At 41.1% G+C, this 17,670-nt stretch overlaps 1 protein-coding gene across 1 annotated transcript in view; it reads left to right on the top strand.

The window, feature by feature from the left end:
• Positions 1 to 16,993, top strand: part of WWC1 (WW and C2 domain containing 1) — a 133,745-nt gene extending 116,752 nt beyond the window's left edge. Inside the window, exons 18-23 of the mRNA XM_066591115.1 lie at positions 1,050 to 1,188; positions 2,903 to 3,067; positions 3,361 to 3,453; positions 9,936 to 10,166; positions 13,612 to 13,733; positions 16,274 to 16,993. Of these exons, the coding sequence (XP_066447212.1) occupies positions 1,050 to 1,188; positions 2,903 to 3,067; positions 3,361 to 3,453; positions 9,936 to 10,166; positions 13,612 to 13,733; positions 16,274 to 16,340 (817 nt within the window). The 3' untranslated portion in view covers positions 16,341 to 16,993. The remainder of the gene's footprint in view (positions 1 to 1,049; positions 1,189 to 2,902; positions 3,068 to 3,360; positions 3,454 to 9,935; positions 10,167 to 13,611; positions 13,734 to 16,273) is intronic.
• The last annotated feature ends 677 nt before the right edge of the window (positions 16,994 to 17,670 follow it).

The raw sequence follows: 17,670 nt of genomic DNA, 5'->3' as shown, positions 1-17,670 counted from the left end.
AGGTTTCTGGCTTGGCTAGTGAAAGGCCTATGACGTGAGTCGGGAGGGGTATCATATCTCCTTAAGGAGAGCACCTAGAAGGTGAGTGAGGAGACTTATAAGGCCATCCATGCTCCTCTGGAAAATATATGTAAATAAGGAAGATGGAACAATGCCTCTACAGCACCACCTATTGGATGGCAGCATTCCTGCAAATTAGTGTCTGACCCTTTATATAGAACTTTATAACAATGATTGAGAATTGACCAGAAGCCATAAAACCATACACTTACAGCTGTTTTGGGGGTTTTGTCCTTTATCAATGTGCCGTATGTTTCTGAGAGATTCCTCTGACACTGGTTTGAGGACAGAGAGTGATCATACCGAAGTTCTGCCAAATAATGTCTTGCTGATCAGATACAACATGTGCAACCACCATTTCAGAGTTAGCTGCAGAACATGCATGTCTAGCAGGCTTGGGTCCTCCTTTCTGCACCATGAGCTCCAGCAAAGGTGCAGGATAGTGAGAGGGTGAATTGGAGCTTCCTTGAGGTGATGAAGCAGGTGAAGACACTTGTGAAGATGCAACACTGCTGTCCTCTGATTCACCCAGCCTCCTGACTGCATTTTGTGACCTTGTGGAAGGAAAGAACTCTGAGTCTTGCAGAGTTCAGCTTCTTTCTTGCTTTCGGCATGATGCAGGAGTACTAGAAGAGATATGTGATCCGATTCTGTCACCAGGGACCCTCAAAGGATGCCGTGAAGAGACGATTTTTAGCTCGGGGCAATGGAGCTATTGAATGTGCAACTTACTCCAGGCGCTACATTTTTTTTTTTTTACAATATACAGATGTAGCAATGTTTAACTTGCGCTTAATGCGTTAAATAAACCGTCACACAAACTTTGTCTTGTCTTTTCTATGGCTTTTTTTGTGTTAACTTACTGCAACAAGTTATTCTATCTTCTCAGCATTGGGTTACCCTTTGCTACATCTATAGTGTTACATAAAGTATAATCGAATAGATTTCTTGTATTTGAGGCACAATACTATTAATCCTATCATCTTAAGGCATGAAGAGTCTGACGCCATGCACGATGAAGGAGCTGGCATGGACAATGAAGAGGGGGATGATCAATGTGATGATAATGTGCCGAGTGAACACGAAGACTCTTATTTACAATCCACAACCGAGGCCGACCCCATCAAGGTGAGCAAGTGTTGAAGTGTATAGTAAACTATGGCACCAGGATGTGACATTGCATTGTGTAACTTGTGAATTACTCTAAGGCTGGTCGTCCCTTTGTCATCTGCCTCAGGCATGACTACCTCCTCCAGCAATGTCCTGTCCAGATGTTGTTGCCGTGAACCGTACAATTTAATCCATCAAACATAGGTTCTCATGCAGAACAACTATTGAGGACAAAACCTGGAACCGTTACCCTGAAGCAACCCATCTGATTACAGCTTTTATTTTTCTAAAGCAGTTTGGAAAAAAGGGAGAAAATAATCCGATTGGTTATTATGGGCAAAATATTCATTCATTGCATTAATTTATGTTAAATCACTTTGACACAGGACGGGTATCAGCTGGAAATCTGCAGCGACAAAACGTACACCAAATGATGAGATATTTGTCATTGATTTCTGAAATTCTGCAGATTTCACCCTTTGCATTGCAAACTCTGAAATCTGCCGTATAAATCAACATCATGTGGATTTAAAATCTGCACCTCACGTCAATTTGTGCTTCAATTTGGTGCAGATTTTGGATGAAATTTGTTAAATTAGTGCATGGATGCCTATTAAGTCCTGCAAAATACTATACACTACCATACTCGGGTATTGCAGTATATAGCACAAGTGATCACAAGTTACGTTCCCCTGTGGGGACTAAAGAAAAATCTAGAAAAAAGTTTTTATAACATTTTTTTTAAATATTAAAAATTCAAGAAACTCCCCTTTTCCCATTTTTTACATAAAATATCTAAACTATTAAAAAAACAAGTATTTGGTATTACTGTCTAACTATTAAAATATCGCACCATTTATCTGGCAGGTTAACCCTGTTAAAATAAAGTACAGAAAGACAGACTTATGGGCTTTTTTGTCACCCCATTTCCCAGAAAAAATTGAACAAAAAGTGATCAAAAAGATGTATGTTCCCCAAATGCTACTAATAAAACTACAGCTCACCTTGCAATCAGCAAGCCGGCATACAGCCCAGTCGATGAAAAAATATAGTTCTGTTTTATTTGTACTTTTTAAAATGGTAAAAACACAAAAAAACAATAACTATGTGTTTATCTCTGTAATTGTACTGACCCATACAATGGAGTGTGCATCACTTTTGCTGCACCCACGAATGCTATAATTCCCCCCTCCCCACCTCCAAAAAAAGGTACAATTGCATTTTTTTTCGTCTCATTTTAAAAATGTTTCAAAAAATGTTTTTTGTACATTTATATGGTACATTAATCAATACCATTAAGAATTACAACTTGCCCGGCAAAAAATAAGCCCTTATACAGCTATGTGGACGGGAAAAGTTCTGAACGAAAAAAAATGAAACAAAAAATGCTCTGCTCTAAAATTGCCGTAAAAATGGGCAAATTGAAAGATAGTAAGAGGTCTGCTAGAGTCTTATGTCTTGGCCTGTGAGTTCTATAATGGTTTTAGCTCAGCAGTATGTGATATGTGTTGTATGTCTGTAGTGGGATGCAGGTCACTAATGGGAATGCTCATGGTAACCAGTGATAATACTGCTCACAAGGATCTGGTAACTTGTCCACTTTTCCATATCCATGTCTCCCTTTACGTTTCATTTGGCTCCAGTCACCGTAATGCACTTCGGTGTATGGGGTGTAATTGAAGGTTTCTTCCTCTACTTGTACCACTTGGTAACCGTTTTCCCTGTATTGTAGGTTGACAAAGAGACCAACACAGAAGGAGTTCCACAATCCGCCACCGTTGTTCGCCCAAAAGACAAGAGAGCAGCCAATCAAATGCAAGCACAATTCATCAGAGGCAGCACAATAATCCGCTCCAAGACCTTCTCTCCTGGGCCACAGAGTCAATACATTTGCCGTGTAAGAAAAATTAAATTATCGGGGACTAGTAAGAGCTGTACTGTAGTCATTTATGTCACATTGCTAGATTTGTACAGAACAGTTGGTGGGGATCTGTAACATATGTTCATTAGCATGTGTGGCACAATATTTTCCACCCATCGTTGGCATCTCAGGGGGCCGTTTAATGCGTAGACTTGCACACAACTAATTAACGATGATTAGGTCCTAATCTACAGGGACGTGTCGTAATGTCTTCTGGGGCTCAAAACTGTTTTGTTAATGACCATAATTGTTTGTTTGGACTTTTCTAGTTGAACCGCAGTGACAGTGATAGCTCAACGCTCTCCAAAAAACCGCCCTTTGTAAGAAATGCGATGGAGAGGCGCAGCATGCGTGTGAAACGGGTATGTTTATCCTGAATTATTTTATCTTCAATATTCAAAGTTTATTACTAGCTCAGCTTCCATTGCCAATTCTATCTGAGATGACCATTGTAACTGTGAACTCTGGAAAAGTAGTAGTCCCTTCCAGAACTGCCAAAATATCAACAAAAATTGAACGGCAAAGAAAAAGTTGGGCAGACCGCTAAAACAGGTAAAGCAAGTCCGTATATACAAGTCAGAAAGAGCTGCTGGGTGGTGCTGAGTAACTTTCTTTGAGGACAAGAGCTTCTTTACAGTCCCATACATGACACGCAGTGTAAAGTAAAAGGTGGAGCAGAGCTACCCTCACCCAAAGTAACAGTCAGCAGTACAGTAAATATAGCAAATTAATAGCAGTATATAGTACGTTTACCATAGGTAGATACAATGCAGCACTGGCGGTACAGGCGGCTAGCGGCGCTGCACTGGCGGTACAGGCGGCTAGCGGCGCTGCACTGGCGGTACAGGCGGCTAGCGGCGCTGCACTGGCGGTACAGGCGGCTAGCGGCGCTGCACTGGCGGTACAGGCGGCTAGCGGCGCTGCACTGGCGGTACAGGCGACTAGCGGCGCTGCACTGGTGGTACAGGCAACTAGCGGCGCAGTACAGGCGGCTAGCGGCGCAGCACTGGCGGTACAGGCTACTAGTGGCGCAGCACAGGTCTGGCGGTACAGGCGGCTAGCGGCGCTGCACTGGCGGTACAGGCGACTAGCGGCGCTGCACTGGCGGTGCAGGCGACTAGCGGCGCTGCACTGGTGGTACAGGCGACTAGCGGCGCAGCACTAGCGGTACAGGCTACTAGTGGCGCAGCACAGGTCTGGGGGTACAGGTGGCTAGCGGCATAATGCCTGTAGTATATTTCGAGAACAGTATAGTACATGCACTACAAGTAATGAGCAGTACAGTACATGTAGATACCGGTACAGTACTTGCAGTGCAGCTCATTATCATAGTATATACAAGATCACTGTAGTGTTCTACAGAGAAGTGCTATCAGCACTTCAGTAATACGACTGCCAATATATCAACTGAATAACCACAACAGAGAGTAAAGAAAAAGGGACAGGCAACGAACACAAGTAACAGAAATACATAAAGTAAGAAATAAAATAGTTGCTGGATGGTGCAGAAGACCTTTCTGTGTTCAGGACAGGAGCTGTATATTACATGATACTTACCTGCCCAGGTAGGTATCACTGTACTGCTCCTCAGAGAGCCGTTACTAGACATCGGCGCTTCAAGAAGCACAACAGCATCCTATTGTTTCCTATATAGTACAGCATAGGCTATTATTGAAGAATACTGTATAGGCTCTTGTGTATGCTTTGTGTCTATACCAGTTTAGTGTGCCATTTATGGGTTGTCAACCAGCTTCGCTTATTCTTGCCCTCAGATGCGCTTCCCTTAATGCAGCCTACATTTCCCATCATGCCTCTGTCTTGCCAGAGACAGTCTCATAAAACTGCACTTGCTTTGCTCTGGGTCTTATCTAAGAGCAGCTAGCCATATCGCTACATTTAATTTGTGTCCTTATGTCATAAAACTTCTGTGACTCACTCTCCAGACTTTTCGGTGTGTTCCTATGTGATGCCGCTGCACACTGCTCTCCCCTGACCCCAGCTTGTCATAGGTTTCTCCCTGACAACTTGCTATGTAGACAATGGAGATTTAACAATGCTTTTTGGCATTAAAAAGTCAAACAATTTGGTGCAAGCCCCACTTTCGCAAAAAAGTGTGACTTTTTGAGTGGTATGCTGCTCTGCGCACTCTCCTGAAAAGGGGGCTTAGCTTTTTGGGACAGGGTCCTTCCTGGACTGATACATTTATGTATAATTTATTCCAGAAACTGTTGTAAGTTATATCAGAAATCTGTTCCGTAGATTTCTGTGTAGGCGCAAGGAAGAGCCAAGATGCATCTAAGATATGAAGAGGTGTGTGCCTCTTAATATAATTTCCATCAGCGCACGATACGCCTGTTACATGAAGACCAGCGTTAGAAATGCCAGTCTTAATAAATTTCACCCAATGTGTCTAAACGGCAGAGCAAGCGCTGGACTGGTAGTCCCTGTGATCACATGACACAGCCGCCTATAATGAAAGGGTTCAAGATGTATGGCTGCAGCAGTGTTGGGATGAAACGAGATACCATACTAGAATGTTGCGGGCGAGTTACCATTACATGTCCATAACCATTTCCTAGAGTGATACTTCCAGGAATACAGCACTTATCAATAGCTTCTACTCCCTTTAACATGATGTGCTGGATTACCGGCCAAGCAGATGTTTTACCAGAGCCATATGTACCTTTGTAAAGCCTACACTATCTAACGTGGTACCAACCTAATCTATAGTGTTCTAGTAGCCATAATACACAAAGGTCATTGTTATGATCTCTAGTTGCATCGTTAACGTTTTCCGTCCTGCTCCTTCATCGATCATTACATCCTTTTATTCTATTCAGATATCTGATGCTACACTTGAGGGAAAACCTAGTGAGTGGTAAACTGGAGACTATTTCTCTCCAGCCTCTTAAAGGTTAATTCCGGTTATATTATTTTGTTAGACTCAGACAGCAGTGGGAATTTTGGAAGGCTTTTGGCTCTGTATTAGTACAGTGATTCCTCAAGCATATCAGCCCCCTAGGAGTATGTCATAAATAATTCATCACGTCTTGTCTTAAAACTTTATGATAAAATAGAAAGTGGGAGCCGCTCACAGCTGCATATTTATTAATGTTCAAGGAGGTTAACACAATACTTTAGCACAATGGAGAAAAACAAATATTAGACAGAAACTGCGATGCGTTTAGGACAAGGGCATCCACTTGGCATCGGTCCCAGCGCTATACTCATCAACCCGGATTAGTGTTAATGTCACTGTTTTGGGTATATTTATCCAAAAACACTGAAGCACAATTGGTCTGAAGAAAGCGCATAAGGACCCCCCAGATGGATGGTGGTGTGGGTGTCACCGTACTGTTCAGTACACATCGACACTACAGTATATGTCATGATCACTGCTGTTTTATCTGCGATGGATAGAAAGCAATTAATTCAACAGTCAGCGCAGGCATATATTTATATAGTAGCATAAAAGTATAAATACTTGTGATGCAAGTAAGTGGAGCAACGCTATAAAATAAAGGGGTCCTAATTTTAATATAAAAGTGCCAAATTAAAATAGTTCATATTATCCTGTCACTGGTGTAACTATAGGGATGCAGGGGATGCGGTTGCACCCGGGCCCTGGAGCCTTAGGGGACCCATAAGGCCTCTCTTCTCCATATAGGGAGCCCAGTACTATGAATAAAGCATTATAGTTGGGGGCCCTATTACAGGTTTTGCATTGGGGCCCATGAGCTTGAGGTTATACCTCTGCGTTAAAGGGTTAAGAGAATTGGGGGGCTCAAGATGAACTTTTTCACCCGGGCCCATGAGCCTTTAGCTATGCCCCTGCTTAGCCCTCTTCGCTGCAGCCCCTAAAATGAGTTTTTTAGGATCAGAAACTACACATGCCCTATAGTGATATTTAATAAAACCTATCCAACTCAAGATTATATACACAATAGATAGTTGATGATCCTCACGAAATCCTTGATGCCCTATGGGCACCTAAAAGCTTTCAATTACTCTTCTCTCCCATCGGTCTTCACTTCTTCTGCTTTTCGCTACAGATGAACACACCGCCATTGTTTGGGTTACCACATTTGCGGCTGACCTTGGATTTCGAGTGTGATGTGGCTCCTGTCATGTCTCCTGATGCCTGGAGATAAAAGTAGCCCATAGTATAGTCATTTCACAATTTCCCCTGAAGCTATAGCCTTACAATCGCCGTGCGTGAACCATCACATAAAGAGAAGTCAGCATTAACTTACACTAAGTCAATAGAAGTTATGTCTCATCTAGCAAGATATTACTTATATGAACTTTGGGTGACATTTCAAAATTGCTAAGATCTTGTCACTTGTACGTCTTTTTATCTTACAAATTATCAACTAGGAACCAAGCTCCAAACAGAGACAGTTCACCTTTTTGATCAGTGACTTTAAAGCTTACGGCGCCTGGTAAATTACAGGTGGACCCATTATTAATTTATGTTGTAGCAAAAGTTAAAACGGCAGAATAAAATGAAAAGGTTTTTCCTTTCCCGCCATGGGATTTACTTCTTCAAATGATAAGTTTGCATTGAAGAGAGTGTCTCTTTTAATTCAATATTTAGAGAGAATCTCCAGTCTTATAAGAAAGAATAAAAGCAATGCCCAAAGGGAAAGAGATTGCTCTGATATTTCTCTATTACGCTTTAGCCAATGGTTAGGGTAAATGTAGACTTTGGCGTTTTTGCTGCTGATTTGCGGTGTGGATTCCGCACTGCAGATTTGCGCCAAATTACACAATGGATACACATGCAGATCAGGATTTGAAAACGCCATCCACTGGTGCAAGAAGGCGAGTTTACTCGTTCTCTTGTGGACAGGCGGCAAATTTTCATAATGGATTTCACCCCCTCAGTGTATCAGGATGAAATCTGTGGAGAAAGCCCTGGGACATGCAGATTTTGCTGCGGAATCACCACATATTCACACCAAGATCCACATCTGGAATTACCTTTTTAGAGTTATAATTCTGAGAGAAGGCACATTGGACATGGACAACTGTCAATACATGCGGTAATTCAGTCAGATTGACTTGACATCCTTTATCACATCTCAATTATATTAAGCATTTAATGGGGAACAAATTCAGAGCTCTTATAGGCCAACTATAAAACATGGCATATACCTTATGCATGCGTTCAGGACTAGATACACAGGGTATCTCCAAAGTGTGGAAGCACCTACATAGAATGAAACTAGTTTGGCATGCAAGCTGTGGGGTAAGGGGGAAACCTGTTAGGCCATGTCATCGAAATGATCACCATTTGGAATGCTGCCATCTTGCATTCAACTCTGATTTTTCTGGTGGAAAGGTGAGAGCGCAATATATCAAACTGGCAGAGAATTTCACCAGTAGAACAATGATGTGCTTCCTTTTAACATAACTTTGTTCTCATCGTAACTCAATGCTTGTTCTTCAATGTGAATGATGGGGTTATTTTAAGCAGAACTTGTTGACATCATCAAGCAGCGTATCTTGAAGCTTCTGGGCTCCAATGCAAAACCCGTAACGGGGCCCCCAACTATAATGCTTTATTCATAGTACTGGGCTCCCTGGTGCAACCACATCCACTGCATCGCAGCAGATTTCAGTCAACGCCACTCAACCAGACTTCCCATCACCCATAGGGCAGTTGCCAAACTTCCTTTCAAATTCTGTTACCGATGAACCAAAATCTGGACATCCAAAAAACATTATTGATGAAGTATCAGCAACTGCGCCAACGTATACCGCAGCTATTCTGGTCTCATTCAGCAAGAACCCATAAAGTAGCACTCACCTTCTGTCTCCAGAATGTGGGGTTAGCTGTGCCTCCATACAGTAAATTTTGTCTATGCACAAATGGTATGATTACAAATTGCAGATGCTGCAACACCTGAAGAACGAATGATCTTGACACTGCTTGAGATGGCATTGTCATTGGATCACCATCCTCCAAACCGTTTTCATTCTGTATGGGTGTTTCCACATTTTTAAGGCACCTTGTATAATTGCTTAGAAGGCTAATCTCATTATGACAACCCCTGTCCAGATGTCTCAATATCCGAGGGATCAAAGCTGAGAGCTGCTCTAGTGGACCTGGCCTATCCATACATTACTTGGATGGCTACTATGTAATACAACATTTCCTCTACAAGGGCCACTCCCAGGGAATGTCTGGCCTGACCTGACCAGATCACCAGCTAATCACCAGGGCTGGAAGAAGTTGAATCCCTGGAAATCCACCGATTTGCTATGCTGGCTTCCATTTGAAATAAGGGGCTGACTTCATGAAATAACCACTTAAGAAGTTCTGCCTTACCCAACCATTAACTTCACACAAAACCGGTTTATTTGACTATTGTTAAATCTAAACTTGATCACAGTATAGTACAAATCTGTAATTCCCTAATCCGTTAATGTCCCCAAATGCATATAACAATCTGACACTGAAGGAATGGGATGCATGGCAGTTCCAGTATTTGACAGTTATAGTAGTTGGAACCCCCTTTTGGAGACGCCAGCACAAGACGGATAAGGAGGGTGACTGCTTCAGTCTGATTTGTTGCGTTTCATCACACCTCTGCTTTGTCTTTGCTCTACTTTCCATACCTAAACTTTATACTATGCTGTTTAACGTTTCATTTTCTTTGCACGCTCACCGTCTATTTTTATACTTTTTCCTAGTTGCCAATCTGACATTTGCAACTTTAAAAAAGTATAGACAAAGACCCTGCCGCTTCCTGGAGCTTTCCAGTGTCAGCATTAGCAAATCGGAATCCTCTGGCTGTTAGCATTGAGCAGAGGTTCACAATAAACTCTATTGTTTCAGCCGTCCATGAAGTCCTCTGGCAGAGACCGTGTAATTCGCACATCTCTGGACCTGGAATTAGATCTGCAGGCTTCAAGGACGTGGCATAATCAGCTAACTCAAGAGATTGCTACACTAAGAGAGCTGAAAGAACAGCTAGAGCAAGCCAAACGTCAAGGTGAAAATGAGCTGCCTCAGCGGGTGAAGGATGATGACAGGTTTAAGCTCCTGCTCAGACAAGTGGAGAAACAGGTAAGTAATAGAGGCTCCTCTGATTCCCTTCCCTCAGAGATTCTGACAATCAGACACTTACAGCAGCAGTTGGTACTGCTCTGAACTTTCCTTTGTTTCACTTATCTGTACTGGGGCCTCTGTAAATGTCTGACTACATCGATTTTACTTCTGGGAGTCCAGTGTTTCACTGTAACCTCAGAAGGCATGAAGTTGTTATCTGTAATAGCTGCTATATTCAGTATGTCAGTGGTTGTCATCCTGTATAAAGAGCCACAGACATCGGATCATACAGGCTATACTATATTGATTGGCACGGAGTGCCATTCACTAGCAGGGCAAATTAAAGAAAGCGTAAATAGAGCCCTGTGTCGAGGCACGTGTTTGTGCCGGAGAAAAGGATTTCAGCACGTTAAATTAAACCCAATCATACAGATGAATTATTTCAATATACAGCAAACGTATTAACCCTCCAAAAGCCAACATTTGTCTGGATTACAGATGACACAGATTGTTCCACTAAGGAAATATGTAGATTTACAATTCATTCAGCAGATTCATTTAGAATTAAGAACTGAATATTTTGCTTACAGAAGTATGCAGCCCCTTCAAAATCAAGAACGCTCTTGCCATAAGCAATACCTAGGAGTTGGTAGGAAAAGGTGGGTCTACCATGTACTACGAGGGTCTACCTAGTACACAGTGGAGACACCTTTTGAGGTAATATCAACATTAAGGCTCCCTGCCCACGGACGGAGCGGGATACGCCGATTTTACGTCGCGGGAATCCAGCTGGGATAAACAAAAAAGTCCCCGCTGGTGATCGCGGAAAATGTGCTTTTTACTGCATTTTTCCGCAGTCTCCATTAATACTATATTATTAGAGACCTCCTGACGCGGAAAAGCATGGTAAAATAGAACATGCTGCTATTTTTTTTCCCCGCTGTGTAAATCCGTGGCAGAATCCCACATGTGAGGACTGAGCCATTAGGTGCAATAGAACCTAATAGCTGTGTTATTCTGCCGTGGATTTACGCCACGGGGAACGCATGCATTAGCCCTTAAGGGGTTATCTGGTTACTAAATGGACCGCAGGGTCTTATTCTGCCTGCAATCTTATGTTTTTATGAATGTTCTCTAATCACAAAGTTCATATCTCAATCTGAATATCAAACTGCTCCCATCTTTCACTCTTCGGCTCAATGATGATTTTTAGGTGAACATAAAATCCATGGTTCAGGCGGAGAGAAGATAACACAGACTGCATGCTGTGTTTGCTGTTCATGGTGCTGTATTCTCCACGGGAGCGCTGATTACATTGTATTCAGCATGCAGCCCTGCAGCAGAACAAAGTAACTGAATGCAGAGAAAAGACCACCTGCTTTTCTCTGCATACAGGTCCCGGAGGCTCATTTACATGCAAATGAAGGTGATAGGCTGCTAATGGACATTAGTGTCGATTAGCAGTACATGTAAAACAATCACTCAAAACCAAATCTTTTGAACTATTATCTTTGCGTGTAAATGGGCCTTTACCCTAAACAACTTAAAGGAGTTGTCTGGTTACTGGAAAACCCCTTACAATAGGACCCTATATGAAAATAATAGACAGATACCTACTCCTCCGAAGCTGCAGTCCCCAAGATTGCTATGACAGATGATGGCACAGGAAGTCACTTGACTGCTACAGCCAATGAGAGGCTGTAGTGTCACCGCCTGTTCTCCTGCCATTGGCGTTCACATCCTGAGCGCCATGATTCCAGGAGTTCAAGAATGTGATGCTGTAGCGGTCATGTGATTTCCTGTGACATCATCTGTCACAACAAAACCTGCTAAGACCTATGTTTTATGCTTAAGACCTTCCAACATTTTTCTAGACCTTTTGACCAGTGCCAATGCAGAAAGCTGCCATTTAGCCAAACGGCATTATAAGGAGGCCACACACAATTTTGGTATGCAAATCTGGGGTCTTTTAAAGAGAGCAGCTGACCATTTTAATGATACAGGTAGAGGCCAGTTGTTTCAATGTCTTTCATATGTTTAAATCCCGCAGCCCAGGTTTCAATACTTCTGCACACAGTATTTTTATTAGATTTTAATTTTGTAAAAAAAAAAAAATTGACAAATGAACCTGTAAATTTAAAAATGGACTTAAAAAATGGACTTATTTAAATTTTACATACTACATAAAAAATACAGACCGGAACAATCTGTGTATCGTGTCATGCAAATGTGTTGACTTAAGGGTAGCACAAGATATATTCACATTATGGTAAGATTTCTACAGGTTTAAGAATCCTTGAAAATACATTTTGGAGCTTTTTTCAGGTGATAGTTGCAGATTTGCTCCCTGCAGACACAAGTGCAAAGTTTGGTTATATTCGAGGTTGAATAATTTTAAAAAAAGGGTTTAAAGATGTCATTTTGTTTGAGGTGTCATGGCCCACCCGTGTCTAATCCTCATGTCTTTTTAACCCCTTCAGTGACAGGTTTTTTAAATGATTAAAAACCTGGAAGATTTTAGATGACAGCTCAGTGCTCTGCACATTTCAGCACTAGAGCTGTCCACGGAAATTTTTTGGAGTTTAACTGCATGGTCAGTGCAGCAAGCCCCGGAGATTTTCTGGGTGTGCCACTAAAGGGGTTAAAGGGGAGCTATTAGCTGTCCAAACTGCAAGCAGCATGTTATGGAGGAGCTGCGCAGATTGATATGTAGTTTTATGGGGAAAACGTTCAGTAGAACTTGTATCTTAAGAACAATGCAATGGGCGGCCCTATCAGTGATTGTTGAGCTCCAAATGTGCAGAGGTTTATGTAATTAAGATACAAGTTCTACTGAATTCTTTCCTATAAATTATATATCCATCTGCTCAGCTCCCCCTGCTCTATAACAGGATGCCTGCAGTTTGGACAGTATGTTTGAGCTGACAGATGACCCTTAAGACCTTAAGCGAAAAAAATTCTGATTCTGTGACACTCCAGTCAATCACACTAGTGTCAGCTTAAAGTAAGGCTATCTATCTGCTAGCTAGCATACCTGCATGAATAGTGCGATCCGTGGAGACTTTAGGAATAGTGTCAGCTTGAGTGACCTTATGAGTTGTGCCATCTGGATTACTTTACTTGATGTAATTTTAGGGAAGTCCCTTGGCACCTTCAAGTACAAATACTGGCAGTGATTTAGCCTAAAGTAAAATGCTTCAGATCCTAGATGTGTTATTAATGTATCATAGCTTTTTCAGAGAATACATGCTCCTATTGCCTTCAGTAACTGATCACAGTTTAGAATTATTCCACTAAACTACTTTGGAAAAATGGAATGTTGACAGATCGGCTCCTTTTTCGCTTTTCAATTCAGTTTTAAGCTCCTCAAATGTATTTTTTTAATCAAAACTGGATTATCCTTATATTTTACAATAGAGGCCAAAGCAAATAAATACTTATTTACTGTTGTGTAACTGAACAGGTTAAAAAAATAGAACATAAATATGAGATGCAAGCCGACAGGATGATGAGAGCAGCCGCTAAAGATGTGCATCGGCTCCGTGGGCAGAGCTGCATGGAGCCACTGGAAGTCCAGTCTTTCAGGTGAATATTACTTGCAGATATCTAATGCTTCTGTGTACATACAGTGAAGGCCATATTCACATCTGCATTTGGGCTTTCTTTTTCCTACTGCATTATGGTAGCAGGAAAGCAGCATTCCTGCACGTGCCGATATGAAGCAGACCCATTGACTATAATGGGGTCCATCCGGCTTCTGTTATGCCATCTGACATTTTCCAGGATGAAATAATGAGCCTGCAAAGTGTTTTTGTAAATGTTGGCTTTTGAAACACCCTTTTGATCCAAATAATGCTCTTCTATTACACCAAATCCAAGTTAAAGTGCTGGAATCTAGCATGAAAATGGTATCTTAGGACTCACTGCTCCTTACCCCTTCAGTGGCAGGTTTAGGTAGTCTTCAGCACATTTCAACACTGATTTTTTTTTAGGAGATTTTCTGGGCGTGCCACTAAAGGGGTTAATAGTAAACCAGTAACCAGCCAGAGTCTTTCCAAAGCATAGACTGCTGCGATTCCACAGCCAATAATTCAGAAATAAAAAGATACCAGGCCAGCTTCTAAAACAGTCGCTCTTTTTTTTTTATTTACGTAAAGGAGAAGATTTTTTTTTCTTCAAAAAGTTGGCCTGGTATTTTTTTTTATTTTCAGCATACCTTGCTTCAGTGGCTTGTCAGTTTAAAGATCTTTGCTTGCTTTAAGTGAATGGAACGCATTATTTATACATTAAGAGACTTAAAGCCTCTTGACTTATTTCTGTTGACACCGTTGCTTGGCTCGTTACATTGTACATATATATGTATTGCTGTCGTGTTTAGCGTACAAAAGATTTTCTATAGCAATACACTATAGTAATACACATCAGAAGGGCCAAGTCTGGACACATTACCAGTGTCATAATCTCACATTGGATGTTTCTATTCACTCATCGATAACAGATCTTAAAATCGGTGAGGAATTTTATCATGGTAGAATGTTGCAGACTCTTTATACAATGATCCGTTTTAGGCTGGATTGCACTTCTGCAAGTCTTTAATGTAAATTCCAGTAGATTTGACAGGAAGAATAGCTCTGCGTAGACTACTGTTCTTCCTGTCAGAACAGAAATCTCTTAAAGGGGTTATGTCATAAAGACATAGCCTTATTAAATAGAAGCATGCCAATGATCAGCTGCTATTGGTGGGGAAATTGTGTCTAGCCAATTATTTCTCATGCAGTGAAATATTCAAAAATGCATATGGTGGCCATGAAAAGCATGCAAAGAACAGCTCTGGTATGTTTTGTTCATATAGGGGAATCATCTTAATGACATTCATCCAGAAAAGGGTTTTCCTCATGAGATAACCCCTTAAGGGTGTGTTCCCATAAAAGACTTGTATGGTAAATTGATTTGCATAAGTGTTGGATTGGCTTGGATTAACAATCTTGGAAGCCCACCTATCCAAAGTTGATATACAAGGTATCTCAAAAGTGTGGCAATAACCATATAGAATAAAAACAGTTTGGTAGACGGTGATTCAATTTTGCATACCGACAGGGGGAAGGGGAAAACTAGTTAGGCCATGTCACTAACAAGACGGCCATTTTGAATAATGCCCTCTTGGATCCAATTTTTCTAGTGGAAAGATAGGTATGTGATATATCAGACTGGCAGAGAATTTCACCAGAAAAACAATGGTGTGCTTCATTTTAATATAACTTTATTTGCTTTCATGTTAACACAGTGATTTCTCTTCATTACAGGCAATGTGATTGATGGTGTTATCTCAAGCAACATATTAATATTGTCCTTATGTCAAGTAAATGAAGCCCACAAGTCACCACAGCAGATTTCAGTCAACGCCAACCAAACGGACCTCCCATTACCCACAGTGCAGGTGCCAACCGTCTTTCCAAATTCCAAGAAACGGGTTCTGTTGCTGATGAACCAAAATCTGTACACCGCCGATACTTCAATAGTAATGTTTTTGGTCATCCAGATTTTGGTTTATCAGCAATAAAACAAGTTTTTGGTAAAAAAGTTTGGCACCTACACTGTGGGTAATGTGAGGTCTGTTTGAGTAGCGTTGACTGAAATCTGTGGCCATGACACTTGTGGTTCCTTTACCTAAGATGAGGACAATATTAATACGTCCTGCCATCATTCACATTGCCTGCAAAGAAGAAAAATCACTGTGTTAAGATGAGATCGAATAGCTGCATTAAAATTTAGCACACCATTGCTGTGCTGGTGAAATTCTCCACCAGTCTGATATATCACACCCATACCTTCCCATTGGAAAAATTAGAGTCAAATTCAAGATGGCAGCATTCAAAATGGCTGTCATTTTGGTGACGTGGCCAAAAAGGTTTACCCCTTCTCCCTCTGCTTGTATGCACAATTGAATCACCGTCTGCCAAACCGTTTTCATTCTTTATGGGTATTTCCACACTTCTGAGAGGCCTTGTAATATATTTGACCATAATGAGAACATCCCTTTAATGGAAGTCTTATGCTCTGTTACATGAACTCCTAATTTACTTTCACATGTGATAAATTAGTGAATATTTGTTTTTTCTTTCTAGAGAGAAAATGGCTTTTTTTACGCGGCCAAGAATAAATCTCCCAACCCTTGCTGTAGATGATGTTTAATAATCACCATAAAAGTATTCGCTATTCTGTTCTGAGCGCCACTGCACAATGAAACGGAGCAGGCTGGTGTGGTTGAATGTTACGTGGTGTTATGAAGGCACAGAGCTCCTTGTCGCTGTCAGCGGGAAGATTCTTCTTGTACTGACAGAGTTAACAAGTTTGGGCAGTATATACATATTTTTTTTAAATCATTGCTACAAAACCAGCATTAATGTTCCCTGTTTGTATAGATTGTAAAATAAGAATGATATTTTGGGGGAAAACATGTAATATTATTTGTTCTGTTTTTGTACAGGTGCGTTCTAGAGGTTTTACTGCAATAAAATTAAATTAATGAAACCTTGTTTAATAAAATCTATATTATATATACCTAAGCCTTTAGGAAGTAGAGAATGTGAATACTGCAATCGGATTTATGCCATTATTTTGTACCAGATACCCTGCAGATTGGGGAGCGATTTAGATCATTCCATGGTCTAGATTGGTTCTATCAGTTTATTGCTAGGTGTCCTTAGTACACTGCGGAGACCATGGTAAATAGAGATTGCAAATCAAATGTTAGTTGGTCTTACTAGAGTCTAACGAGATGCACAGTAGACGTTCCTGCAGCGGGTCAAAGTCATGTTTTATAATAAAATCCTTCTCAAGCTTCATCTTGTCTCCAGTGTGTCCGTAATTTACAAAACTAATCACATGAGGCAGTGATGGAGGACGGTGGGAGAGGGCACGCTTTGGGCAGAAAAGTAACAGTTTAAAGAGGTTTACATGACATTTTTTTTTTAATGGACTGGCATGCAATAAAAACAAGAATTAGTACTTACCTCTTCTCCTCTCAGGAAACAGTGGAGCAGCTCCAGTGAACATCTCGCTGTCAGAACAGGCTGAGAGTTAGGTGACGGCTGCAGCATCCCATTCCCTAACTCATGGTATCATGGCGCCCAGGATGTGAGCGCTGATGCCAGTAGAATGGGAAGTAACACTGCAGCCTCTGATTGGCTGTAGCGATCACCTGACTTTTGGTCTGTGCTGACAGCAGGATTTTCAACAGAGCCGCTATGTGGTTTCCCAAGAGGAGAAGAGAGGTAAATAATGACTCATTTGTTGTTTTAGCACATAATGGCCATTTAAAATAAACAATATATGTGTGCGTATGTATATGTGTATATATATATATATATATATGTATATATATATATATATATATATATATATATATATATATATATATATATATATACATACACACACACACACTGACAACCCCTTTAAGGCCAATGTGACAGTGTTTTTTGCAAAAGCGGTGCGCCTCTCTGTATTTTTGCCTCAGGCA

The sequence above is a fragment of the Eleutherodactylus coqui genome, chromosome 2 (assembly GCF_035609145.1).
Source record: "Eleutherodactylus coqui strain aEleCoq1 chromosome 2, aEleCoq1.hap1, whole genome shotgun sequence".
Classification (NCBI taxonomy): domain Eukaryota; kingdom Metazoa; phylum Chordata; class Amphibia; order Anura; family Eleutherodactylidae; genus Eleutherodactylus; species Eleutherodactylus coqui.
Note: the sequence above shows the minus strand (reverse complement) of the source record. Positions and strands in the feature narration are given on the sequence as shown.